We start from the raw sequence: 23,777 nt of genomic DNA, 5'->3' as shown, positions 1-23,777 counted from the left end.
AGACACACTATTAAATACCATGGCATATATTGATAAGGTTCTTCAAGCTACTTAGAGATGCCTCAAAACGCTACGGGGCCTCTGAGGTGTGATGATATTGCATTAGGCAATTTTTTCTTTTTGTTGTATACATGCCTTGGAAAGTTGGCATAGCTAAACAAGCTGATGACTGAAAATGATTAGTATTATATAATGTTAGTTCAGCTACTTTTCCATCTTTAAATTGCTCTGCATTATTATCTTTCACTAAATTTAGGGGGAATCTGAATTTGCAACATGTTAAAAAGGGCTTAGCCTCTGAGCCAGCCACCATGGTTCACCATTTTGGCTCAGTTGTCTTGTTGTGGCTTGGCACTATCTAAAAATTCCTTTATGCCCAGGGATTTAATTTCATTTTTATCTTGGATTTTCCATCCCCAGTGTTCTTTCTGATAGAAAAAGCTACAGAATTGTAGTAGCGAGTGGAAATTTATTACTGTGGCCAGACATGGCAGTAGAATTTTTATCTTTTGTTCTGTTCATTGCAGTTAGTATGACTTTCTCCTCTGGTGTTACTACATAAATTTTGACCAATGACAGACATGATTTGAAACTGAGGAGGAGTGTGCACTTCTTGGTGGGGGCGCGTGGGTATTTAAACTGCTGTTGCTATCCTAGGAAAAGCTCAGGTGTATAGAAGTAAATGGTTTTGAAGAAAAGTGTTGGTGTTGGAGAAAAGGAGGAAAATGGAGTTCTGTAATCCTATGCTTAGTTTAAAGATCTGCTTGCCTTTTTAGCATCATACTGCGAATAGCTGAAAAGAAAATATATTTTGGATATTGTACATACTGTTTGATGCAAACCACAGTTAATTTTTACTCAACACTGGTGAAGTTATCTCATCTTCAGAGTTCACATATTTTTTCTCTGATTGCTTGCTTTTGTAGACCACAGCATAAATTCCAGTCTTTAGTAGAAGTCTTGTTTTTTCATGCTAGTAGAATAATTTCTGGTTAAGTCCTGTTATTTCTCTATTTACTGCTGATGTAAAAACTCCCTGTGAAAGCTTTATTTTCTACTGCTTTATCATTATCGGTATGGTAACCAAACACGCATTTATCCATTTTGGTCCCAGTGAGTTTTCCTATCCTGCTTTGATTTTCCAATGAAAAATGTCTTCCAGGAATTGTTAGCAGCTCTTCCCGTGTTGAGTACCAATGATTTAGAGTCAGTGCAATGCTGTTTGGTTTGCAAAATAAACTGTAATCTAAGAGAGCCTTCTGTTTGTCCTGTTGAATACAAATTAGCTGATTCAAGCTTGCTTTCTATGAATGCAAAAACAAATTCCAATTTTTACTAAGTTTAGATGGAAATATTTCTATCCTACTTTTGTAATTGTGAAGGCTTCCACTGCTTGTGTAAGAAATGTTTTGAGGTCATAGTAACCTGAATACTTATTGAGATCCAAAAGAACACTTGCAGTATTATGTCTTGTGACCTGTTCACTTCCATAAATGAACAAAAAAGTCAATATTTTCAGGCCTTTGTCCTTTTCATAAATAATTTGGATTTCTTTATAATAATAATAAGGCCTTTGAGCATATATTTAAAACCAGACATTTCTTTCAGTCCCTCAGCTTTGCTATAATGTGTGTCTGAATGATGGATTTTAATACTTTTCTGGTAATTTGGAGTTGTTGTACAGTGTCTTACCACCTGATTTCTTGTGAATGCTGACCATTAATCGCAATAGTAGTCAGTAAATGGATGTTGCAGACTAATACTAATTTTGTAAAATTACTTTAACAGATGTAACATGGTTTGACATTGTGCTAATTATAGTTCTAAACTGGGTGCACTGGAAATCAAAGATTTTGCTTTTTAAATCAATACTTTCAATTTTTTCAGGTTTAATTGTTTTATAATGACAGAAAAGATGATTCCAAGAAAAAGAGCAAAAACAGAGTCTATTTTTATCTTCATTATTGTCTCTCTGGGCCTCTTGTCTGTGGGGGAGTGTCCTTACCTATATGATGATCTCCATTCTGTGACATTTGAACTGCATATGGTGTTTACTCAGTGATTAAAATTTTAAAATTAAATTTATCAAGCTACAGATATCATGCAAAATTCTATTTTTCTTCATCTCTGAGAATTCAGTGTTCTTGTACTTCCCCAGAAAGATTTGACAGAAATTGTGCACCAACTTTTTGGTACAACAGAATTAGATTTTTTGCTCATTTGCAGACTCATTAGAAATAACTGCTTGAGTCATAGAGTCTGAAGTATCCCAGCCAATCATCAGGGGTGAGGTACATAGGCATGACGTGTTTCTGGGAATCTTGACCTGGTGCAGCCCTGTAAATGAACAGAAGGCTATATTTACCAGTGCTGTGAAGCTGATGCCTTTCACGACTGCTAAATCCACACACAAGTTTTTGTAGGTTAAATTTATGATGTGTAAAATAGCTCATTAAATAATTGGCATGAAATGTCACACATGGAGCTGTCTAAAACTTCCCAGCTATGCAGATTTGAGGTAGGTTTATTGTTGGACCATGTTACTTCCCTTGAACCATGTGCAGATGGTCAGTATATATGGCCTTACTTAAGAGTCATAAATGAAACTTCCCACATCTTTCACTCTTCCTGTCATAATTTGATTATTCTTTTCTGGACCAGATTTATTACAAAAGCTGTTTGGCCTCAATAGTGAGGAAACAGTTTATGATGCTTTCCTGACCTTGGGTAAAAGCCATTTTTAAATGAATGACTAATCCAGAATCTATTGTTGTGGGCTGCATATGCAGTGTTCTGTGGGACACACACACACACACACACACACACACACACACACCCCCACATGGCCCTGAGGATGTGACATGGGCCACAGCTGTGTGTTGGTTGGGCCATGGGTTGAGAACCACTGGACTACGATGTCTTGTCGAGTTTTTACAAACATAAAATTACCCTTTGTGTTGGAAAGGGGTGCAGTGGTAGGAGAGGAAAGGTGAATACATAATTTATTTTAGTGCAAGTGAATATGAAGGAAGAAATGTGGAAAAACAAAATGAATGCATGTAGTCCATAAGAACATAAGAATGGCAATACTGGGTCAAATTAGTTTGTCTAGCTAAGTATCCTGTCTTCTGACAGTGGAGGGTGCCAGATGTCTCAGAGAGCATGAACAGAACAGGGTAATTAAGTGATCCATCCCAGGTCATCTAGTCCCAGCTTCTGGCAGTCTGAGGTTTAGGGGTACCCAGAATGTGGGGTTGCATCCCTGATCATCTTGGTTAATAGCTGTCAAAGTTCCTTCCCCACTCTGAACTCTAGGGTACAGATGTGGGGACCTGCATGAAAACCCCCCTAAGCTTATTTTTACCAGCTTAGGTTAAAACTTCCCCAAGGTACAAACTATTTTACCTTTTGGAATTTATTGCTGCCACCACCAAGTGTCTAACAAATATATAACAGGGAAAGAGCCTGCTTGGAAAGGTCTTGCTCCCCCCCTCCCCAATCCTCCCAAACCCTACACCCCCTTTCCTGGGGAAGGCTTCATAAAAATCCTCACCAATTTGCATAGGTGAATACAGACCCAAACTCTTGGATCTTAAGAACAATAAAAAAAACCCAATCAGATTCTTAAAAGAAAGAAGTAGTAAAACAATCACCTCTGTAAAATCAGGATGGTAAATACCTTACAGGGTAATCAGGTTCAAAACATAGAGAATCTCTCTAGGCAAAACCTTAAGTTACAAAAAGACACAAAAACAGGAATATACATTCCAGTCAGCACAACTTATTTCATCAGCCATTTAAACCAAACAGAATCCAACGCATATCTAACTAGATTGCTTATTAGCCCTTTACAGGAGATCTGACCTGCATTCCTGCTCTGTTCCCAACAAAAACAACACATAGACCGAGAGAAACTTTGTTTCTCCCCCGCCCCAGCTTTGAAAGTATCTTGTCCCCTCATCGGTCATTTTGGTCAGGTGCTAGCGAGGTTATCCTAGCTTCTTAACCCTTTATAGGAGGGATTTTAAAGGTGTTTACCCTTCCCTTTATATTTATGACAATAGCCACTGATGGACCTATCCTACATGAACTTGTCTAGTTCTTTTTTGAACCTTGTTATAGTTTTGGCCTTCACAATATTTCCTGGCCATGAGTTCCACAGGTTGACTGCATTGTGTGAAAAAGTATTTTTGTTTGTTTTAAACATTCAGCCTAGATATGCAGGTGAACGAGCCTTCGATAGCACGGCTGATGTGATTAGGCCCTATGATGGTGTCCCCTGAATAGATATGTGGACAGAGTTGGCAACGGGCTTTGTTGCAAGGATAGGTTCCTGGGTTAGCATTTTTCTTGTGTGGTGTGTGGTTGCTGGTGAGTATTTGCTTCAGGTTGGGGGGCTGTCTGTAAGCAAGGACTAGTTTGTCTCCCAAGATCTGAGAGAGTGAGGGATCATTTTTCAAGATAGGCTGTAAATCTTTGATGATGCGTTGGAGAGGTTTTAGTTGGGGGCTGAAGGTGACGGCTAGTGGTGTTGTGTGATTTTCTTTGTTGGGCCTGTCCTGTAGTAGGTGACTTCTGGGTACTCTTCTGGCTCTGTCAATCTGTTTCTTCACTTCAGCAGGTGGGTATTGTAGTTTTAGAATGCTTGATAGAGATCTTGTAGGTGTTTGTCTCTGTCTGAGGGATTGGAGCAAATGTGGTTGTATCTTGGAGCTTGGCTGTAGAGAATGGATCGTGTGGTGTATCCTGGATGGAAGCTGGAGGCATGTAGGTAAGTATAGCGGTCAGTAGGTTTCTGATATAGGGTGGTGGTTATGTGACCATCGCTTATTAGCACAGTAGTGTCTAGGAAATGGACCGCTTGTGTGGATTGGTCTAGGCTGAGGTTGATGGTGGGATGGAAATGGTGGAATTCCTCAAGGGCTTCTTTTCCATGGTCCAGATGATGAAGATGTCATCAATGTAGCGCAAGTAGAGTAGTGGCGTTGGGGGACGAGAGCTAAGAAAGCGTTGTTCTAAGTCAGCCATAAAAATGTTAGCATAGTGTGGGACCATGCGGGTACCCATAGTAGTGCCACTGACTTGAAGGTATATATTGTCCTCAAATGTGAAATAGTTGTGGTTGAGGACAAAGTCACAAATGTCAGCCACCAGGTTTGCCCGTGACGTTATCGGGGATACTGTTCCTAATGGCTTGTAGTCCATCTTTGTGTGGAATGTTGGTGTAGAGGGCTTCTACGTCCATAGTGGCCAGGAGGGTGTTTTCTGGAAGATCACCGATGGATTGTAGTTTCCTCAGGAAGTTAGTGGTATCTCGAAGTTACCTGGGAGTGCTGGTAGCGTAGAGCCTGAGAAGAGAGTCCACATAGCCAGACAGTCCTGCTGTCAGGGTGTCAATGCCTGAGATGATGGGGCGTCCAGGATTCTCAGGTTTATGGATCTTGGGAAGCAGGCCCACGAACATAATACAGTTCTGTGGTGACCTAGAATCCTACTTTCAACATCTCCAACTCAAAGAATATTTCTGAACAACATAGTAACCCACAAAATCTTTCCTACCAACACTACAAAAAGAAGGATTCTGCGTGGACTCCTCTTCCTGAAAGTCGAAACAACAGGCTGGACTTCTACATAGATTGCTTCCGTCGACGTGCACGGGCTGAAATTGTGGAAAAGCGGCATCGCTTGCCCCATAACATCAGCCATGCTGAACACAACGCCATCAACAGCCTCAGGAGCAACTCTGACATCATAATCAGAAAGGCTGACAAAGGAGGTGTTGTCGTCATCATCCATGAATAAGTTGGAATATGAACAAGAGGCTGCTAGGCAGCTCTCTAACTCCACATTCTTCAGGCCATTATCCTCTGATCCCACTGAGGATTACCAAAAGATACTACACCATCTGCTCAAGAAACTCCCTGAAAAAGCACAGGAACAGATCTGTGCAGACGCATGTCTAGAACCCTGACCAGGGGTATTCTATCTGCTACCCAAAATCCATAAACCTGGCAATCCTGGATGCTCCATCATCTCTGTCCACATATTTATTCAAGTGACACCATCATAGGGCCTAATCACATCAGCCACACTATCAGAGGCTCGTTCACCTGCGCATCTACCAATGTGATATATGCCATCATGTGCCAGCAATGCTCCTCTGCCATGTACATTGGCCAAACTGGACAGTCTCTACGCAAAAGAATAAATGGACACAAACCTGACATCAGGAATCATAACATTCAAAAACTGATAGAACACTTCAACCTCTCTGGCCACTCAGTAAAAGATTGAAGGGTGGCAATTTTGCAACAGAAAAGGTTCAAAAACAGACTCCAAGGAGAAATTGCTGAGCTTGAATTAATATGCAGACTAGATACCATTAACTTGGGTTTGAATAGAGACTGGGAGTGTCTGGGTCATTACATATATTGAATCAATTTTCTTAAGTATCCTCACACCTTCTTGTCAACTGTCTAAATGGGCCACCTTGATTATCACTACAAAAGTATTTTTCTTCTGCTGATAATAGCTCATCTTAACTAATTAGCCTATCACAGTTTGTATGGTAACTTCCAACTTGTGTGTGTGTGTGTGTGTATACACACAGATAGATAGATCTCTATATCTATCTTACTGTTCCATTCTATGCATCCAATGAGTTGTAGCCCACAAAAGCTTATGGTCTAATAAATTTGTTAGTCTCTAAGGTGCCACAAGTACTCTTGTTCTTTCTATCCACTGTGATTCCAAGATCTCTTTAAGTGGTAAAAGCTAATTTAGACTGCACTTTTTTGTATGGATAGTTGGAATTATGTTTTCCAATGTGCATTTCTTTGCATTTACCAACATTGAAATTCATCTGCCATTTTGTTGCCTGGTCATTCAGTTTAATGAAATCCCTTTATAACTCTTCAGTCAACTTTGGACTTAATTATTTTGAGTGATTTTTTTTTTATTTTTTTAATTTTGAGTGATTTAAATCACTAGTAAGGAAGACTCGGTTTAATCATGGATTTCTACATAACAGTTAATTCTTGATGGTTGTTATAACCTTAATACATATTCTTCACAACTCAGAGATGTAGGTTTCATTTTTAGAAAGTACACACTATACATTTTTAAGTGATTTATTTTGAAAACTTTTCAGATTAGTTTTACAGCTATATCAGAAAATGAATGATTGTTTGGATATTTCAAATACCAAAGGTAATTGAAGCAGATATTTATGAAGTCACTGGGAGGTAAACTATCTCCAATTCAACAGGTTAATCGTTAATATTTGGAGGATTTTCTTGCCATGCTGTATTAGGAGGAGAACATCAACAGACAGATATTTAAATTGTTTTATTTAATTAAAACAACATTATGTGTTCTGGATTTTTTTCTTCAACAGCAAACATAATATTTTGACAAAATAAGCATATGCATTTTTGAATATAGTTAAACGTTCACTTTTTTTTAAAATCTGGTTTGTTTTTGTTGTTTTTAACGAAGAGAGTTAAATGAAATCTTTTTTTTTTTTTTTTTAAAAAAAGCAAAAATTAAATTGACTCTGTCATCCAGGTCAACATGAGAAACTTAAAATATTGACTTCTGCAGCTAAATCAGTCATCTTCACCTTCATTTTCCTGTTTGTTCATAATCTGGAAAAGAAAAAACAAGCTTTCCTGCTTTTTCAGGTCCCAAATGATTTCTCAATTTGGAATGAATTAGTCCAAAGGAAGAAAATATTCTTTCTACACCGGCAGAAGAAGCTACTGCTGTTAAAAGTGAGATTATTGCTTCAACAGTCTCTGAATCCAAGTGCTTAAGTGACTTTCTTTAAAACATCATCAGCAAACATGTATTTTTGACCGGTTCACCCTTAGCTCTAAAGTTTATTATAGTTGGCATTATGGAGGAAAGATTGCTGGATGTCCATGTCATAGCCAGCTCCTCTTCTTCGGCTGTTAAGGTTTGGTCCTGGCACCGAGTATTGAGAATATTGGCAAGAAAATGAGCTAGAGATAGTGCTTGTCCAATCGTTTTTTAATGCTTGTAATGTAACTGTCAATGCATATTGCTCTTTTTAAGAGCTCACTCAGTTCCTTCCAAATTTCAACAGCCTCAGCAATAAAACAGCTGATTCTTATCACAGATTTATCTATGGTGGTTTCTGGATGATGGAGATATTTTTTCTTATTGCTACAGGTGCTATAGTATGTCTATGTGACATACATGATGTGATTGAAACACTATCATTGGCAGATAACTCTGAAACTATAGAAAATTATGATGATCTTGAAGGTGGATAGTCTTCAGAATCCTGTATCTAGAGGATGGATTCTCATAAACAAAATAAGTCGATGCAGTTACTTAATTATTATTACCATACTCTCATTTAGTATTACTCATTGCATTCACTGACACTCAGTACTGCTTTAAAGCTGAAATTTGTAAAAGGAAGATCTGCCTATTTCAGTTATTTATGTTTTATCACAACTGCATCTAAAATGATAGTACCATAGAGTAACAACTATATTTTTTGCTCAAACGTGAGAATTCAAGAATAGTCCAGAATGAAGACAGGCAGTCCTTAAGAAAGAAGTATGAAATAAAAAAAAAGTTTACCAACCTGAAGATCCTGCCTGTTCAGACATGTTCCTTTCATCATCTTCAACACAGCTTCCTCCTGAGGAGGAACACTTCTCATGATGTTTCATTCGGGCAACCAGGCCTTGCATTTCTTTGTTGCTCTGTTTGCATTTTGCACGCATTCCTGTCCTACCCACAGGTAGAGGAACTTCGTTAAAATATTCTCAAACTGGGTCTCTTTTACGGCCTGCTGGCATTATAGGTTTTCCCTTCTCATGAGAGAATGGTATGGTAGATCTCAAATCAATGAAGGCTATACTCAGAAAGACCTCTAGACTTCTGGAGTATGCTGCTCAAACAGTTTCACTTTTGTTTCTCCTGCCTGTCCCTCCCTTCTCCCATTTATCTCCAGACTTCTTCTCCTTGTCCAGATCTATTCCGCCCCCAACAATCTTCTGTGCATTGAACTTTTTGAAACTTTGCACTTTTAGAGAGAGATAAGGGATTGACTCTGTGTACACAAATTTGCGGAGCGACAATAGGGTTGAGGTCTGTTATCTCACCTCTATATATTTATTTATTTTAAAACATTTTTGCTGTTAACAAGCATGTTTATCTCTGGAGAAACAAATCCAGTTTGAGAATTGCAAAACTAAGCATCTCTGATGGTATCTTCTAGACTGAGTCTGGATGCTAAATTGAGCTCTGTTGGAGTCAAAGTAGGGACATGGCCCCTTCACAAGGTAGACAAGACATTTGTGGGATCCTTTTTGAATCTCCTTCCCTGCTGCTATTGCTGTCTCAGCTACTTTGTTGTTCTAGTCCCCTAAATCTGTGAGTGTCTGTCATTCTTAGGTATTTTTACAGTATTTTTTTCATTGGTCAGTTAGGTTTCAGTGTTCATGCTGTTGGATTCCAACTGATGAATCAAAACTGTACTGTGGCATGAAAATTCACACAGTGGAGGTATCATTACTGAGCATGTTGAGCCTGCCCCGGAGATGAACTCTGGTAATTTGAGCTGAATCAGTACCTCTCATGATGAGAAATTAGGCTAAATAAAAGTTGGTTTCCTTAGTTTGTAGCAGATTTCTAAATCTTGCTCAGGAGCAATTAATTTTGCTGAGTGGTAAAGTTTTGAGACTGGCGAGGCAGCAGGAAAATTCAGTTGATACAGAAGTCTGCAGCATGTTTCTTCCGCAACACAGGGCCTTTATCGCAAACCCATTTAAACCTCTCCTCTGCTCCCCACATTGGCTTCCCTTAGAATACTGAATCAAGTTCAAGGCCTTTGTCCTTGTCTCCATTTGTAAATAAGTGAAAATATTCAGGACTAAAATGCTAACATAAAAAAATCCCTGCTTCATAATTTATGCTTTGTAACTGTTAGTCTGTGTAGATTAGATATCTAGTCAGTTTGATCAATTGACTTTTTTGGACATGAGTTTGGTTGCTTATGTACATAATTGAACATCCACGTTGTTCAATTTTGGAAGCTAGACCCAGGCTCTTAAGAATTTGCTACCAACATGTTTTGCCAAATGCAAGATTATGAAAATATTCCCTCAGTTGTAAAAGCACTTTGAGCTAAATGGATGATGAGCCCTGTTTTAAATGAGAAGTATTACTATTTTATCATTTCAAGGTGTGCCAACACTGAGATTTGTATATCAGATTCACTAATAACAATGAATGGTATTGTAAAAAGCAGTTAGTCTTTTGAAAAACTGAAGGGCCTCCAGAAAGCCTGGTGATTGTTTAGACCAAAGAAAAAGGTAAGAGCAAAATGTATATATTTAAAGTCTATAACTATATATAATTCCAGATTTTTTCATTAATAACAAAAAATATTTCATAATTCTTGCCAGTTACTAGTAGTGTTTTTACAAATATTAACATTTTTAAATACTCAGACTCAGCCAAATAAAAAAAGGTGGGGTTTTTTTTTTATCATCTAAGGTGAAATTTGCTTGGAAAGAAAACTGAGGCCTTAAAATTTGAAGATAGAAATTTAAGTGGAGTTTCTTTGGACCTGTATAGCATTGATACAAGAAATATAAATTTTTTGCTCAACAAAAGTACCTTTTTTTAAATTTAATCTTCATCACAAAAGTGCAAAAAAAAAAGTGGGGGGCAATGTTCTCTCTAATTTTTGACAGACCGTGTGTGCAAAAAATTTCTTCTGTGCAAATTTTTTAAGCAGAGTTCAAATTTGTGCGCCATGAGGCAAATGCACCCAAGCGAGTGAAATGCTTGTACATTTAAAAAGTTTTAATTGCAATTTGTGGTGGTGATAGTTTTACACCATGTTATTTTATAAATGTCATTTTTACATATTTAGAAAAAGGAAATTTAACCTCCTTTCCCTATCCTCCACTTGCCAGCTAATAGAATCTGGCTGTGTTGCTAGATGATGGGTGAAAAATGTCAAAAGTCGCCCGTAAATGATATTTCAGCCTGCCTCCAATGTAGTATTTCATTTTTTGTGCGTGCGGTGTTCCGCCATGTGTGCGGGGTTTAGGATCTGTGTGCATGCGCACACGCACATAGCTTAGAGGGAACAGTGGCAGGGAGGTGGAGATTTATCACCATTTTTAGGAATACAAAATAAATACATAAAAGTGGTGGATGGAAGTCGCCAATGCATTTAAAAAAAAAAAGTAATTGAATTTATACACGTCTGACACTAACTTTTTTAATACTCTATTATATGTCAAGAGATTTGTTATAGAAAAGTGTGCACTGTTACAATTTTTAACTCCAAATTCCTGTTTGGGGTAGAAATTGTAGGTTTCTTTTACTGACTAGAAGCATAAGATATTGTCTGTCTGTCTGTCTGAAAAAAGGGAGCCCTGCCAGAATGCAGGAGGAAAAAGTCTTTTTCTTTGTCTTAAAAATATAAATAAAATTAAGGTTTGTGTATACAATCAATGTCCAAGAATTAGTAAGTAGTGTGCCAGCAGATATTATGGAAAGAAAGCTGCTGCTACTATGAAAAGAAGGTTGAAATTCTGTTTTAAAAGCTAAATTTAATAGCTTCCCTTTTTAAAGTGAAGGCTTTATTTGATGTCTGAACACAAATCAACTTGTTTTTCAATAACATTTTTATCTATAGAATTTTAATGGGTGCCACAGCTGAAAGTCTGTAATTGCTTATTGTCATCTTTAAAGTGATATTTATGTTAGGAGAAATGTGCTCTTCAGTCTTCATGGTATAAAGTGTGCTGTGCATGTACTTCAAGCATGGAGAAACACAGCATATTCATTTGTAAAATTCAGTTTAAAAAAGTTAATTTAAAAAAAATTCTCCTGATTTACAGCTTCACTGATGTGGTGGAGTCAATAATAGGTATTGCTTTTAGGTGTTGTGTCTAATGCTTAGGCACTGTCAGGTAACTTTAGGCCCTAGTTTTAGGAGGTTTTTAAAGTAGCTTTGAAAAGGCAATTATATTAACCTACCTGTAGTAAAACCTAAGATAAAAAGCATCCGTGTATTGCTCAACCATTCACCAAAAGTGGCTTTATATTGATTTCAGGATACACCAATAGGATTGGCTCCTACAGCATAGAAGTTTGGTGTTAGTACATGAGAGTAAGAAAGTGAAACAGACTATAAATGGAAGTAACAATAACTACACTTTTTGTTTGTTTGTTTTTTTGTTTGGGCTGAATGAAGGGCAAAAAATTAATGAAAATATATCTTAATTTTAATTCTCTAAGGTAGTATTAAAATGTATACATATATTACCAGGTATTTTTAATGAGGCAGTTCCCCTGTTACCTGTATGAGGTTATTAAAATTTTAATAACATATGCTTATGGTCTTATTGCTCAGGACACGGGAGGATTTTACACCACTTTTTCTTTTTTTCCTCTTTTTTTCCCCCTAGGCAAAAGGCTTCATCAGTGTCATTTGTAGCCTTCCTCATTGTAGCCTTCCTCTTTCAGTGAATGGAAAACATTTCCCTATAAAGTAGAATTGATTTCCTGTTAATTGTGTGGCCTGTGGTATCAATATTGGTGGCTGTTCCACATTATCACTAGTTTCAGAGTAGCAGCCGTGTTAGTCTGTATTCGCAAAAAGAAAAGGAGTACTTGAGGCACCTTAGAGACTAACAAATTTATTAGAGCATAAGCTTTCGTGAGCTACAGCTCACTTCATCGGATGCATTTGGTGGAAAAAACAGAGGAGAGATTTATATACACACACACAGAGAACATGAAACAATGGGTTTATCATACACACTGTAAGGAGAGTGATCACTTAAGATAAGCCATCACCAACAGCAGGGGGGGGAAGGAGGAAAACCTTTCATGGTGACAAGCAGGTAGGCTAATTCCAGCAGTTAACAAGAATATCAGAGGAACAGTGGGGGGTGGGGTGGGAGGGAGAAATACCATGGGGAAATAGTTTTACTTTGTGTAATGACTCATCCATTCCCAGTCTCTATTCAAGCCTAAGTTAATTGTATCCAGTTTGCATTATCACTAGTAATTCTATTTAAAAAAAAAAAAAAACAACTCACCGTATGTGTTGACTGGCTTCTGGTGGAGTCTGTGTTTTTTGTAGCTGTATTTTTTTCCTTCTAACCATATTTCCCTAAGCTCTTAATAGCATGGGTTGATGTATTTTTATAATTTGTTTGTCAAGATATGAAGATATTGAGGTCAGATTAAATTTTAAAATAGCATTGCTAATATTGCCAACAATAAAGGCAATTGTGCCTTTTGAAATATTTTAGCTTTTAGGATTTGGGGCGGAAAGGTTTACTGAATCAGTTTATCAAGCAATATCTCTGTTTTTTGTAAAGTTTAGGGTGTTTTTTTTAAACTGAATTATGAGATTGAGGTATAGGCCATTGTAAAAAGGGAAAATTAAAAAAAAACCCCTATCTAAATGTCTTTTCCTACCTTTTCTGACACATTCTAGGAAGAAGAGTGACTTTAGAGTGAGTATAGAGTAATATGGTTATTTTATCAGCAAAGCTAAACTTTGAACATTTGCCTTCCTTATATTGATAAAATGGAAGTTTTTATTTGAAAACATTTGAGGCATGTTGTTAAATATTTTTCAAAGTACCAAATGAAGATACAAACATATTGAAACAATAGCCAAACTTCATAGGTCCCTCTTTGAACACTTTCCAGTTTACAAATACTTTACAAGACAAAGAGGAAAACAATAAAACAACTTTTCCTTCAAAGAGTCCTTTTAAAATGGTTTCCATTTTAACCAAACCTTCATATTCTGATAGCTGTTTATATTTCTTCACTCCAGTATCTAATCTTAATCAAGACTTCTGATTAGCAAAATTTTTTTTATCAGCAGGTGAAGTAAATAGGAAGTCTTCCTGTTTTGCATAGCATATCGTTTGGCTAGGTTTAACAAGGCAGTCTAGATGGCTTTTCTCTTGGTGTATGCTTAAAAAGGATGTGAAAGGCACTACTATCCACTAAGTCAATATGCAAAAGGCCCAAGGTTGCATCCAAATCTGGCTCCCTCGTAGCACTATTTTCCTCTGCTGTTATCCATCAGGCTTGGCAGCCTGAAACTGATTTATTACTTTGTTCAGAGTTCCAAGTGTTTTCTGACTTAATTGAAAGCAAAATTATTTGCTAGCATCAGTCTTGGTCCATGCCTGATTTTTGGTCTTTTGCAGCTTGGCAGGATGTTTTGTAGGCCTGGCTTGACATGTAATAGAACTGTACCATTTTTCAAAGTGTCTGACTAGACTGTAGATTAAGAATGTAAAATATATTACGGTCCAGTTTATCAGAAGAAATATATCAGCTTTTTCTTTTTCTGGACTCTGAAATCTTTTAAGAAGTGAAATACTAATAATACATTCCACGTTATTTTCATATAGTAATGAATGAATTCACATTAGTAATGTGGTGTGGACATTTATTTTCTAGAACAAAATCTCAAAGTAAAATGGACACTTGGCATACTGTATACTTGTATACAGTATTGGACTGTTCAGTAGCATTTTAAAGTTGTAACATCTTCATTTCAAAAGAGCTCGTATTTTATAAACAGCAGTACTGAAATGCTATCATCTTGAAGCCTGAAACATAAAATCTAGTTTTCCCCATCTTGGCACACACAATACTAGTTGCTATAGTACATGAAATTATATAGGCCTTTTAAAAAAAAAAATCTAGCTACAGTATTTGATTAAGTTGGGAGGGTGCATTTTTGAACTTGCTTTATTTTTTTTAAATATGAAAAATATTTTTGTCATTATTGTATGAGTTTTACTCAAGTAGTTCATTTTCCTTTCTAAACAGGATAGAAAGAGATTTCCAGAATTCAGCTAAGATGAATATGGTCAAGAGAATCATGGGCCGGCCACGGCAGGAGGAGTGTAGCCCTCAGGATAATGCTCTAGGGTTGATGCACCTGCGTCGACTCTTCACAGAACTTTGTCATCCTCCTCGGCACATGACCCAGAAAGAACAGGAAGAAAAACTTTACATGATGCTGCCAGTGTTTAACAGGGTAAGATGATGAGAGAGTTTTCTGGTGCTGGCTAAGGTCTTGTCTACAAGAGGGGAGAGCCTGGAGTAGCTTATGTGCACTAACTACTCTGCACTAACTCGCTGCATAGATAAATTCACACCCTATCTCACTCCACACTAATTTCCTTGTGTAGATAAGTCCAAAGAGTACTTATTATCTAAATTTGGTGGAGATTGTTTTCCTTTAGAATTGAAGGGATTGGGAATATACAGTGTAAACACAACAGAAATTATAAATTTTGTGTTGCCAACATTTTCCTTTTTTGATGTTAAAAGTAATGTTATGTTAGGAAATCTCTAAGGATGCACAGCAGCCTGAGGTTATGTTCCCTTTTATTAACTCTTCATTCTAAAGTAGGGATCTAAACTAGCTTCTAGATTGTCCCAGAACTATTTTGAAAATCTTGCTTTCACATGAGAGTTTGAGTCTGCATGTTCAAAAGTCCAGATTATATTCAGACTCGGAAATGATTCACTTGATGCTGACACTTCTTTCAGCTGCCAGTGCCAGTTGTGATGCCACATTACACTGGAAAAACCCAAGTCCCCAGCCCAGAGAGGTTTTCTTTATAACACTGGAAAGTCTTTTGTCACTCAGTTATTGTGCTACTTTAATATGAGTAGTTCTTTTGAGGACTGTTTCAGGTACTTTGGAGGGCACCATGTATTTCTGAAATATAGTACACCTATCCACTTCAGAGAGATCTAGGAATGCAAGTGTTTGGGTTTTTTTTGCAGGTATATGCTTGTATATACTATTAGGGAGGATTGGAAGCATTGGCAAATTGAAAATCAAACATTTCAATAAGCAAACCTGAAAAGAAAAGTTATTTATTAAACTCAAAAAGATAAAATAACCTAAAATTTGCTTGTTAAAGGTTTCATTTGTACAGTGTGATTAAACTGGTTACATGCTGTTTAGAATGACCAACCAATGTCAAAATACATCGTTAATTAGTTTTCTAGGCAGTTCACACATTGGCACCACAGTTTGCTGCCATACAACACGCTCTTCTTTCAGGAACAAAGGATTTGTAATATTGAATTAACCTATTAAGTAGCATGATCAAGTAGATGGGTCTCCTGAGTCCCAATCTAGTTCCCCGGGTTCTATTCCCAGCTCTGCCACTGAACATGCTATGTGACTTGGCCGAGTTCTCTCTTTGCCTCCATTTCACAGCCCACCTTTTATCTTGTTTGTTTAGGTTATAAGCCCTTTTTGGGCATGGACTGTGTGTGTAGAATGCCCAACATAATGGAGCTTTGATCTTGGTTGGAGCTTGTAAGTGCTACTGTAATACTAATAAATTTGTGATCCATCAGTAGGTGATACTTTAAAAAGTAATGCACATGATGAATCACTTAGTTGTAAACATGTGGGGGAGAAAGTTCCTTCCTCATCCCTACAATAACTTGATTTGATTATTATGATGGTACCCTGTTTTATCTAGAAATTCTATTGCTGATTAAATTAACTGTTACTTTCTTTTAAAACCAACTACAATAATTGTGTGTAGACACAGAAAGCAAGCTGTCTTCAGTGTCTCTGCCCAGGACCTTGCAGACTTGAAGGAGAAAATTAACAAGGTCCATCATTAGCTCCTTCTGCTTCTTGTCTGTTTCCTCATCTCTCCCTGTAATCATGTCGTCTTTACACTAGTCACTGACTCCAATCTTTCTGAAAGGAACGTGCTCTTAAAATCCATTTCAGTTTGGTTGCTGCCCTCTCCTCTCTCCAGAACCTCTGTTACTAATGTCTCAAATGGTTCTCCCTGGCTAACTGTCCGGTCCTTGATTTCACCCTCATCCTCCTTGGCCTTTCTTAGTGTTGATCACTTTCTTCTCCTGGACATCTCTTTTCCTTTGTTTTCATGGGCCTCTCCTCTCATGGTTCTCCATTAATTTTTCTGATTGCTCTTTCAGTCTTATCTTTGATATGGCTCTTCTCCTTTCGTCTCTGTAGAAGTCTCAGAGTTCTGCCTATGTTCCCCTCGCTTTTTCCTTTGATGACCTCATCTGCATCCAAATTTTGTTACTTCTGTGCTGAAGACTCATTCCTTTTTTTCTGTCTCATAATCTTATTGGTCTCATGTATCCGAGTTTTCAGCTTGTCATGTTCTAGGGCATACTGCTGTGTAAATTCATTCCAGCCATAACTGATCTCTAGAGACCTGCAAATCCATGGATATCTGTGGACCACTTTTTCAGATCGCAGATTGGGTGCAGGTACAAATTTAGTGTCTGCACAGGGCTCTACTGAGCCCCCTATTTTTTCTTAAGTCCTTCTTTTTTCCTTATTTCACCATTTTCTTTTGACATCATCATCCATTTTTTCTCTCAGATATTTTTGATCTGTCCTCTTTGGAATCCTCTCTCCCAGTAGAAATACAACCTATTGCCAAATGTTGTCACCTTTTATTTACAAATTCTCTAAAATCTGAATCTTCTCTGTCTTGATGAATAAAACACCTATCCTATTCCTTGATTTCCTGTATCTAGAATCATTGATAACCATTATCAGTCTTCTTCACGCCACCCAGAATGCCACACCAAAATGTGTTCGTGTAGGTCAACCAGACCATGTCACTTCATTTTTTTTTTTTAATCACTCTATTAGTTTTTCCCTTGCCTTCAAGAGCCTGCAAACCTCCAGGCTGGCCTACGGCTTACATCTGTTTACTATTGTCATCCTCCTCACCCCATGACTGCTGTTCCTCCCACAGTCTGTCAAGCCCCCCACCTATCATTGTCCACGATACACTCTATGAAAAGCAAAGAGATTTACCTTTAGCAGCATGAACAGGAATTAGAAGGTGACTCTGCTACAGAGGAAAAAGGTGGGCATTGGATCAGCTTCATCTGTCTTAGAAGACTCTATTCAATTTCATGAGCTTGTCAGCAGAACGGTACAAAATTAAATCTACCATCTGTTTCATTAGAAGAAGCACCTCATCCAGTCTTTTGATATTCTTGGTACTGTTTCTACCAACAAAGTATCTTTACCAATCTTGGAAGATCTCTGGAAATCAGTATATAATAACCCATCATTTCAAAAAAACAGACAAATTATATTAAATTCCTCATAAGGGTTTCCTGTGTTTTCAAGTGGATCCCACCGCCTAATTTCTTCTTTGTTTTTACTGCAGATGCCTCTGCAAGATCTGGGTATTTACACTCCACTTGTTTTACCAATAAAATAAAAACCAGCAGGATCTTATTAAAAGGGAAAAGGCAAAATGCCACATTTATTGTGAATACAGAAAGAATCATAATAAGCAGTTAGTTATAGCTATAACATTCCATTCAATTTCATATTTATTCACACCATTCTCACACACACACACACACACACACACACACACACACACACACACACACACACACACACACACACACAGAGGTTCTGCAAGGTTGTTATCATAATTACCAGCCTTAGAGTTGCTCGTGCCAAGCCACTGGCCAGGTGGCCTGGACACAAGGAGGGAGCAGGGCCTTGTCAGATGCACATCTGATGCTCCTGGAAGTTGGTTTGCAGAATCAGACCCCCAAGTTCTCAGTTTCTAGAGTCCATTTTTATAGGAATTTATTCCTATGCCAGTCTATGGGAATTGCTTCATCATGATGTTGCTGGATCAATCAGCAGATGGCACATTCCTGATGGCTCCGTGTTGTTCTTCGGTTTTCCCATCTTTGAGGCTGTTGGATGGATTCCAGTCTGCCCTCTGGGGGTCCTCTGGTTATTTCCACTTGACACCTTTTTCGGCCGATGGACACTGGATTCTTAGGCTGGCACCTCCCTGATTGTTCAGTTATTATCCACACCAAGCATCCATCCTCTATCTCTCTTTTAAATCACAATTGTTAACAAAACAAGATAAATACAACAAAAGGGCAGGGAGTCTCTGTGTGCTGTTTCTGTTGTTACAAAGTATTGCTTTGAGAACAGACTCTGTTTTAGGATGTACTAACACAATTAGCAGCTTGCAAGTTTCACACAGAGAGGGAGAGAAACAGTACCAAAAACCAAGAGACCTCTTAATTAATAATACCCTGGAATTTAAACTATGGGAAATCAAACTCATTTGTATTTTTAATACAGAACTACTTTAATATGATCTAACACACTCTTAATGACAGAGATGGGGAAAAAAATTGATTCCTTGAGCAGGAAGCTGGGGTTTTGTTTTGTTTTTACTTCCTTGGGTCTGAGGATTGCTAACTGTCAAGCGATCATAACTAGGTACCAATTTCATCTTGGGGATAAAATTTCACTTTTTATAAAGAATTTTCCTGAAGAGCATCAGAAGTTAGCTAATGTCCTTATTAAAGAGGGACAAAATGGGGTTAAACATGCTCTTCGACAAGCATCCTTTGATGTCTCGGACCCTGCTTCAAGATTAGTAGTCTTTTCTATAACTCCTTGAAGATGCATGTGGTTACATTCTTTTTATCTTCTCTTTGAAGAAACTGAGGGTCTTTCATTTTGAAATAAAGTTTTAGAGAAAATGAAAGAGATTAGATCAACTGCAAGATATTTGGAACTTTGACAGCCTTTTAGAAGGAGAACTCCTACTTCTGTGTTTAGATACCAAAGACATTTTCATCATGATCTTACTGCACTCAAAGAATATATCAGTATCAATAACGGGGATCGCAGCAGCATCCTTCACAGCAACCTCAACAAAGAAAACCATCAGCCAAATCTAAAATGAGACCCAAAAGCAAGTCTGCCTCTTGTTCCTTACGTACTATTTAAATCTCTTGTTTGACATAGAGAGTGAGAGCCACAAACTAATACAGGACACTTGTCTACCCTTTGGAAGCAGTCTGTCCACTGTCACAGCAATTGGCAGAAGATCTTTATGGACAGATGGGTGTTGGATATAATAAGAGGGTTACACCATCCAGTTTCAGACCCTTCCTCCATAACAACCCCGCTCTCCTCCCTTTTCAGAGAGTATTCTCATGAGAGGGTTTTAAGAGCAGACATTCATTCTCTATTACTTTACAGAACAATAGAGGAAGTTCTAGAAGTCTTAGTAATCAGGTCTTCTGTTACCGTTATTTCCTTGTTACAAAGAAGAATGGAGGTTTCTGACAAATCCTTGATCTGTGAAAATTAGACAAGTACATTTGAACCATTCCAGTTCAGGATGGTGACCCTTGTGACAATTATCACCTATCTAGACCCTCACTCTCCTATCTAGAGTCATTGGCCAACCAAATCTCAAGGATGCTTATTTCTATACAACACAACTCACAGAAAATACTTGTAGATTTTCCTTGGGTCAAGAACATTTCCAGTATAGGCCCCTGCCCTTTGGTCTTTCTACTGCACTCAGAGTTTTTACAAAATGTTTTTCTGTCATAGCAGCTTTCTTGAGAAGATGCGGGTTTTTTGTTTTCCCATAGGTAGCTTGTGAAAGCTCAAGAAGAGCTTTACAGGACTTCATATATGCTGTTTTTTTGTTTGTTTTTAATGTGAATAACTGTAGAGTTAGCGCTGCTTCTGCTCAAATATTATCTAGATCAGTGTTTCCTGAATTTGGGACTAAGTTCCTCGGCCCGCGCCCCTTTCTGCAGCCCCCATTGGCTGGGCACAGCAAAGCACGGCCAGTAGAAGCTGCGATCGACCGAACCTGCGGACGCGGCTAGTAAACAAACCGGCCCGGCCTGCCAGGGACTTTCCCTGAACAAGTGGCTTCCCAAATTTGGGAAACACTGATCTAGATGGATCAGACAGTGTATCGAAGAGAGTTATAGAAATGTTTCATGGAACACATGCTGCTAGACCAATTGCTACTTATACAGCATGTTTTACACCTGTTCCTCAAATTGGAATTTGTGAAGTGGCCATGTGGAAGACAGCTGTTAGGTCTGATGCCCAGTTTGGTAGGGCAGTTATCCAGTCTTCATTTAATTAGGACACTGTGTCCCACTATCTGTTTTTCTTATACCGCTGAACTAACTATTGCAAGAGTGGGTATATGCAGAGGATCTATGAAGAAGAAGAAATGAAGGTTACTTACCAGTAGCTGGAGTTCTTTGAGGCGAACTCTGCGTATTCACACTCCCCTCTTTTCTTCCCCTTGCCTATGGATTCTTAGTTAATCTATGCTCTGCTGTAGCAGTATAAGGAACTGAGGTGGCAGTTGCTGCTGCTTCTCCTTTTTATAGCCTCACCTTCAGAACGTACTTGAACATTAAGGGGAGGCTGAGTGCTCTAGCAGACACTGCTTACAGAAGATTCCACTGTTCTGCTACACTGGTCAATGCCTGTCCCAAGAGTGTAAATATGAAGAGTCCATCTCAAAGAACTCCAGTTCCAGATAAATAGTCCTTGTTTTGGGCATCTGAATAAAACTTCATTTTCAAAATTACTGAACACCCAGTATACTCCTTGTATTCAAGGGGAAAATCGGAGCATGGTTATTTAGATGCCTAAAAAATAGAGATAATGGCTTGATTTTCAGATGTGTAGTGTACCTGAAGTCCTCATTAGTGTCAGTGGGAGGTGTACATGTTTAGCAACTTTGAATAATGAGGCCATAAGTGTCTGAGTTTAGGCATCAAAACTGGAAGACTTTGACATTTCTAGTTTTCCTTTTGCAGAGCTTACAAATTGCTGCAAGTAATAGTCATCCTCCTCACTTTTGTCCTCCCTCAAACCTCCCTGCTGCTGCAAAGAGAAGAGGTCTACCCCTTCTTTGCTAGCTTCCATTTTTTCTTGGGTCCTCCTTTCTTGTGAATAACCTTTAGTGCCTGTCTCTTCCCAAAGTGCTCCATCTTGAAGCTAATGTGATACTTGGGTTTCAGTACTTCCATTTTATTGCTGCCCAGAGTTCTGAATAGCAGAAGAGAAACAGAAAAGAGCATTGGCAAGTTAAAAAACTTTATCAGAGTGAAAGTTCTAAGCAGTGTTAAAGATAGTGGAGCAGGCTCAGGAACACAACCCTGCATTGGGTTCACTCATATTTAGAAAGCTAACTTTGCAACAATAAGGGGTAAAAACTTTAGGGGGTTAACTTCTTTTAAAAAAAAATGGAAGTTTAGATTCTGTGTAAGTTGACAAAGTTGGTCTGCTTATTCACCAGTACAGATGGATTTGTGTCACCCTGATCTAACACAATGTGTTGAATTCAAAAGCTTCTGTTCAATTATGTGCTAAATTCCTAATGGTAAAAGAGATTTGGTTGCAAGTGGAAAAACTGCAACAGACATTACCACATCACAAAATCTGTTTTCTCTTATCTTTTAGGTTTTTGGAAATGCTCCTCCAAGTACAATGACAGAAAAATTCTCTGACCTCCTACAGTTTACTACACAAGTGTCACGATTGATGGTGACTGAAATTCGACGGAGAGCATCAAATAAGTCCACAGGTAGTGCATTGGGTGACAGACTGGGCCTTGTGAAGTGTGTGTTATGCATTCCAGAGAACTCAGTAATGTGCCAATGAGCTCTCTTCTGTGAGAGCTGTATGGAGGCATATAAAATGAATATTGGGAGGGTGCAGCATGTATTTATAGGTTTTTACACTCAGATATGTTACCTCTAAAAGCATTTCTAAAGCACCGTTGCTAATTATTATCACAAGATAACAAGTTTGTTCCTAAGTAAGGCAAAAATCCTCAGACATAGAAAAATGTTGCCATGCTTCTCTTCTGCTCTGTTTGATAAATGTCTTTCTATGGAGGTAAATCTTATATTGTACCTTGAATCTGGGAAGTCTTGAGCTCTTCTTGCTTTCCTCTGAGAGCTGCCTAGCAGGTGATTCACAGCTGAGAAGACTCTGCTTCAGTCTTCTGATAGCGTGACCATGTGTTGTCTGCTAAGGCTCATTTGTGTCTCTGGTGGTACTGAGGGAGTGGCAGCAGCACAGAGAGAAAAGATCTTGTCCTTTCAGTGTTTTAAGGATGAGGACCAGTATTTCAGTTTGGATCTGGTGGTGAATGAAGAGAGAGTGCAGAGTGCTGACGTTAAATGCTCTTATGGTCTGTGCCATGTCTGAAGTGGGGTGATGCGTGTTGGACCAGCTGCAGTTCCCTTCTGTTTCTCAGGTAGACTGAGTTCCAGTAATCCACTCCAAATGGCTAAGTCCAACAGGATTCCAAGGTTGTATATTAAGTAAAATGTGGAATTAGAGAGAGTATCCAGAGGAGAGTAATGAAAATAAGTAATTTAGAAACCTGACCTATGAGGTAAGGTTTTTTAAAAAAACAAAAACAAAAAAACCTGGGCATGCCTAGTCTTGAGAAAAGAAGACAGCCTTCAAATAGGTTAAGGGCTGTTATAAAGAGGATGGTGATCTGTTATTCTCTATGTTCACTGAAGGTAGGGCAAGAATTAATGTGCAGCAAGGGATATTTAGGTTACATAGAAAGATTTTCCTAAAAGCTGTAAGGGTAGTTAAGTACTAGAATAGATTACCAAGGGATGTTGAGGAATCCCTGTCATTGTAGGTTTTTAAGCACATGTTTCACAAACACCTGCCAAGGATGTTAGAGATTTGCTTGGTCTTGCCTTACTTAGCATGTAGGGGTTGGACTTGAACTGCTTTCCAATCCTAAGTTTCAAAGATTCTATGAGTTTTGATGAGTCTGGTACTTCAATGGACGTTACGCATGTTTATCTTGAGATAATTTGGTTTGTAAACATGCTTGTAGATCGATAAAAGC

General features: G+C 38.2%; 1 protein-coding gene across 7 annotated transcripts in view; it reads left to right on the top strand.

Moving 5' to 3' along the window:
- The window catches only part of WDFY3 (WD repeat and FYVE domain containing 3), a 290,091-nt gene that overhangs the window by 72,795 nt on the left and 193,519 nt on the right, over positions 1–23,777 (top strand). For all 7 annotated transcript variants that reach the window (XM_043514073.1, XM_043514074.1, XM_043514078.1 and 4 more), the window contains 2 exons: positions 14,869–15,079; positions 22,358–22,481. In XM_043514073.1, coding sequence (XP_043370008.1) covers positions 14,900–15,079; positions 22,358–22,481 — 304 coding nt within the window. In that variant the 5' untranslated portion in view covers positions 14,869–14,899. The remainder of the gene's footprint in view (positions 1–14,868; positions 15,080–22,357; positions 22,482–23,777) is intronic.

The sequence above is a fragment of the Dermochelys coriacea genome, chromosome 4, assembly GCF_009764565.3.
Source record: "Dermochelys coriacea isolate rDerCor1 chromosome 4, rDerCor1.pri.v4, whole genome shotgun sequence".
In the NCBI taxonomy this organism is placed as follows: Eukaryota; Metazoa; Chordata; order Testudines; family Dermochelyidae; genus Dermochelys; species Dermochelys coriacea.
This window is presented reverse-complemented; position numbering and strand designations above follow the sequence as displayed.